Source organism: Phalaenopsis equestris, unplaced genomic scaffold (genome assembly GCF_001263595.1).
Source record: "Phalaenopsis equestris unplaced genomic scaffold, ASM126359v1 Scaffold000226, whole genome shotgun sequence".
NCBI lineage: Eukaryota > Viridiplantae > Streptophyta > Magnoliopsida > Asparagales > Orchidaceae > Phalaenopsis > Phalaenopsis equestris.
Genome location: NW_018164668.1, coordinates 1,657,640 through 1,663,028, shown reverse-complemented (window position 1 = coordinate 1,663,028; position 5,389 = coordinate 1,657,640). Strand labels below are relative to the sequence as shown.

Here is a 5,389-nt window from a genome sequence, read left to right as displayed (position 1 = left end):
TATATATATATATAGGTGTTTTAAGAATTATAGCTAACTATTCCATTGATTATTGAAACATGCTGCTCCTTGAATGATTGAGCTTTCCTGAAATTATTGTCAAAATATTATAAATTATTATATGTTTCTATTTCAATAAAATAAAATAACATCCATGCAATGTGCAAATTGGGCGGCTAAAAGAGTATTAGACTCTCAGAAGTTTAACTTTTCTATTATTATTCCTCTGGAGTTGAATCGATTGATTAAAACTGACGTTCTGAACATCCCTTATATTCTCACATATACGTCTTGTTGCTTGGAGTTGTAATCGTAGTTAAAGGTTCTTAAATTTTCGTTTTTCTCCTGAGTTGTATGTTTGAAAAAAATATTACATCAGTACTAAGCACGTAGAGTAACGTGTGTAGTAAATGAAATCACGCCACGACACCCCGTGTTACTGCGCCGCTTTTTTCTCTATCGAGAATATTCCCCGTGTTATTCAGGTGTTATTGTATGTTTATCATGTGCTATTGTGTCATGAAAATATTCTTGGTGTTATAATAACACAATAACACATTAATAACACATGAATAACACACAATAACACATAAATAACACGTAATAACACATGAATAATACAGGGGGGAATATTCCCCGTGTTACTGTGCCGTTTTTTTTTCTCTGTCGCCCGAGGTGTCATGGCGTGATTTCATTGGCAACGCACGTTAATTCTACGTGCGTAGTACTGATATAATATTTTTTCGTATGTTTGGGGGTGTTTAGTAGAACTATTAGCCACCTCTTTGTAATTATTTTTTTTTATGAAATAAAATTTCCAACGAGATTGTTTAAAAAAATGCTTATTGTAAAAAAAAAAAAAAAAAAAATTAAAATGTTGAGAATAATTTGACTCTCTAATTTCAAATCTGGAATTTTTTTAACAAAGAAAAGCTAATCAAATTCTAATTATGATAGGTATCAAAATTATTGATTTTACTGTAAAATATGTGCAACACCTAAACCCCACCCAATTTCTATTTATTTAGATATCTAAAAACTAAAAAATTCATATCACATTAAAAATATAACTACCCTAAACTTTTAAAAAAATGAAATATACATTTTTATGAATGGATAAAAATGGTATATATATGTAAACATTAAAGTGGTATGTATTATATTTATTTTAAAACAAAACAAAGATTTTCGTACTCAGCAGTATACGAGTCTTCTTTTTTCAAAAAAATGAGCCCTAAATCAAATATATATATAGTTAAAGTAATGACCAGAGTTTATTATACGAGCCTCCAACCACCCCTAATGTACCTAACAATTCGATTACCCCCTCCTTAAAGCCAACTGTCCTAGAGAAGATTTGAACCCCCGATCTGAGGGGTCTTATTCCGTGTTTGCCAACCAACAGACAGGAGTACGCGACACACAAATATATATATATATATATATATATATATATGTGTGTGGGTGTGTGTGCGCGCACACAAGCCTTGGTCTGTTAGTGGCGGGGTCACTGTAAGTCCCTTTAGGTCAAGAGTTCGATCTGACCGTGGCACGAGAGCTCTGAAATTTTAAGCACATGGTGCAAGCTCTCATCATGGGGCCAAAAAATACATGAGAAATCGATTTTTGGGCCTCTACCAAATATTGATTTCCTTTTAAGTTGCAAATTAACCTCCAGGAATAGTTTAATGCTGTAAAAGAAGGGAAAATAACATAAGCTTAGCATGAACTTATAAATACCTACAAAAACTTCAATTCAGGTCAACCTAAAACATTCATTAAAATAAAAAAAAGGAAAAGAAAAGTGCAAATCTGCAAATAAAAATTACAAAATCCATGAAAATTTTGCATACTTGTCAAGTGTGAAGGCATGGATTTATTCAAGGAGTTTGAGGCATTTCATCAGTGAATCTGTGTGCTCAGGCATTCCAACAGAGATCCGAACATAGCCTCTCAGTTCTTTGTTATTGTAGTGCCTTATCATCACTGCCATATTTGCAAGATCTTCCTGTGAAATGGAAAGTTTAACATATGGACAAATATGCAAATTAATGAGTTTTGGAGTTTATTTGGTTGCTTCTAAATAACAGGCACCTTCAACATTTTTCAAATTCTCACACAAATATCAATGTTCAAGATAAAGAACCCAACCCATATTTTACATTTTTTGTCGAACCCTTGTTAGTTTGATCGCAGAACATGCAAATGCATTGGTTTAATAATAGTTTAAGAAATCACCTGGGTGCTAGGTTTGTAAATAGCAGTATCTCGAGTGCTACGTATGTAATTATCGGTAAAAAATATTACCAAGTTTTTGTTGCTCGAAAGCCTTTTACGATGAAGATCTGGGACGAGTCACCGTTGCTAAAACTTCAAAAGATCCATACAATAATATAGTTAATTCAGTAGAATCCCTAGAGCAATTTACACTGTTTTAGGGCTTTTAGAAGATGTTTAGGAAACGGATATAGTGGGTAGGTGGTTGCAAAATAACAAGGGGACGATAATATGGGAGATCGATGGCGTTCGAAAGGAAATAGGGGTTGTTTGACGGCATCCGACTGGAAAACAAGGCGATGAGAATGTTTCGCCACTTGTTCTTCAACAAGTTACAAACATACCACTCACAAAAGAAATAGTATATAATATTTCTTAGGGCAAAAATCAGAGATTAAAATATCAAAATTATACAAAACAAAGCTTAAAGGCCAAAGTCATGCAAAACAAGAAAATAATAAGCTATAATAGCCTTCTCTCAAAATAATCCTAATACTAATTAAAAAATAAATAAAAAGTGACAGTGAAATAGTGGGAAAGCCCTGCTTGCCTTATGTGCAGGATTGTGGAAATCTACTGGAACACCTCTACCGGGATGGGATTCAGTCCTGGTTCGCCATCCTACATTTGGGATTGATTCCATGACCTGAATGGTGGGATTTCTGATCTCGCGATTCCACGAGAAGCTCTCACATTAATGATATAACTAGCAAGGCGATCGTCTGTAGTCCTAGGTATTAGACAAAATTAAAGCAACTCGTCCATCAAGCCTTCAACTAGTCCAAACAACAATGACACTCGAGTTCTCCATCACATGTTGTTTTTGTGAACGAGGACACACTCTCAGATCATAACATTTTCAATGACATGGTGATTCTCAAAGCAAGAATCTAAAAGCTCAAGATAGTGTCAAAACCTCATAAACTTCATTAGCTACGGTGGTATTCTCTACCTCCACATCCTAGAGAAATAGGGCAATGATAAACTAACTTGGGAAATTTACATACGTAGCACACAATTCTCATGTATTTATATGTCTCACACCTAAAATTGCATATTTACACACAGCATTTTGTTGCGTAAACCTATGCATAAAAATGTGTATTTTAATTTTAAAAAGATGGTGGTGATATTTTTGATGTGATGTGAAAGATTTGAGTGATATGCATGTAAATATGAATGATTAGGTGTTGGACATGTAAATACATAAAGAATTGTGTGGTATGTTTGTAAATGTCCTAAAAAACTTATACTTGATAAAAGCATCATTGATTGGAATTCTTTGTGTAGACAAAGATCCCATATGTGTCATTATCCGCAGTCTTATCAAGTGATAATAGATGCTATGAAGGTAGGCTTGTGAATTTTGTGATCATAATTTTGACACATTGCCTTGATTATTTGAGCCGTAAGACCCACGATGATAGCCACTGTATCCTGTTGCTCTCGTCCCACTAGAATGGGGCCCATACTCTTCCTCCTTAACTTCAATCTCAATCCCGAAGCATGGTCTCCATCCACATACATAAGTTTCTTGTGATTCTAGAAACTATGGAACCTATTCTCATATCACGTTAAATTATTTTTCTTCTTCCCATTCATACAATGCCCACATAAACAAAATTGGTTTGATGTGAAAAAATGGTTGTGTGTCAGCTAAGAAAAGGAAAACAAAGACCCAATTAAACAACACTTGTGACTTGAGGAGAGAATGAAATGAGGGGCAACTAGCTTTCTTAAGTGGCTCTGATACCAGAGGAAAACCCAAACCACAACTCAAAATTGCAACTATTATTATGGGACACCACAAGATTACAATGAAGACTCTTCAACAGAAAAAACCATAGCACAGATTAATAATAATCGACAACGAGGATTGCTGAAATTAAGGAAAAGACAATAACATAAAACATAAACAACCCTCTATGATGGGTACGATAGGGTGAGGATGGAACAACAACGTTGGCGGCCACGAGAAAAAGGCCGGGAGGGAAGGATGTTGGATGCTGAGAGGAGTCAGACAGGTGACCTGAAGGTGTTGGAAATGACCAACAGCCTGCTGGAAAGGAACCGGAGGAGACAACAAAGCTGGCGGGCTGCTGAGAGGGTTGGCGATGGGGTAGGGAGGAGCTAGAAGGTGGCTGGCAGTAGTGGAAGGGAGTTGTGGTGGCTGGATTCTGAAATGATAGTAGGGAAACGAAAGTACGTTAAGAAAAATGCCTTGTCGGGGTTGAGCTACAGCTGGAACTTTATTCGGACCCTTGGAGACGGTCACAACCTAGGACGAAGGACAGCCGGAGCACATCTTCGCCTTTGGATAACCCTTGAAGGGAAGAATGCCGACAACAGTAACCTGAATTCAGAAATCTCTTAAATTCAAAAACATAGAAACTCCAAGCATACCACCTCTTATTTTTAACGAGGCTTACGATTTATTTTAGGCAATATCTCAAAATAAGGAAGAGAATAATAATAATAAGTTATAATTTAGGCAATGTTTATAATAAGAAGAATTCAAAATTGGTAAAGGCTAATAAAAATAATAGAAATTTAGAATAGGCAAGTGTTAGCAAGGAAAGATGAGAAAAGGAAAGAAAGGGGGAGCACGGGCAGTAACCCCACCTTCAAAAGCGGCCGTTCGTGTTCGGCTCGTTTTGGCTCGAAATACTACTAATCAATTATATGAATAACACATAATAACACCTGAATAACACGAGAGAAATATTTCCTTGTGTTACCGGGCCGATCACCTCCACGTAGGGTTGTCAAAATGGCTCGTTGTTCGCGAACAGCTCATGTTCGACTCGATAAGAAGCTCGTGTTCTGCTCGTTCGCTAACTTAACAAGCTGAACGCGAACAATACGAACCAATATTTGTTCGTTCGTGTTCAGTTCTTTTTGGCTCAAAATACTACTAATCAATTATATATATATTGATGATTTGTATTTTTAAAAAAATTAATTGACTACAAGACTATTAAGATTTATAATCAATTAAAAGTATTAATGAAGAAAATAGAATAAAAATTATCAAATTAGATTAAAATAATTTTTAAATCTTGCCCCAATCTTTAACATTTTATGACTACGTGATTAGGGGTGTCAAAAGACT

At 35.4% G+C, this 5,389-nt stretch overlaps 1 protein-coding gene across 2 annotated transcripts in view; it reads right to left on the bottom strand.

The window, feature by feature from the left end:
• Positions 1 to 1,699: 1,699 nt before the first annotated feature.
• The window catches only part of LOC110023716 (histidinol-phosphate aminotransferase, chloroplastic-like), a 20,482-nt gene continuing 16,792 nt past the window's right edge, over positions 1,700 to 5,389 (bottom strand). For both annotated transcript variants that reach the window (XM_020723260.1, XM_020723259.1), the window contains one exon: positions 1,700 to 2,008. In XM_020723260.1, coding sequence (XP_020578919.1) covers positions 1,877 to 2,008 — 132 coding nt within the window. In that variant the 3' untranslated portion in view covers positions 1,700 to 1,876. The remainder of the gene's footprint in view (positions 2,009 to 5,389) is intronic.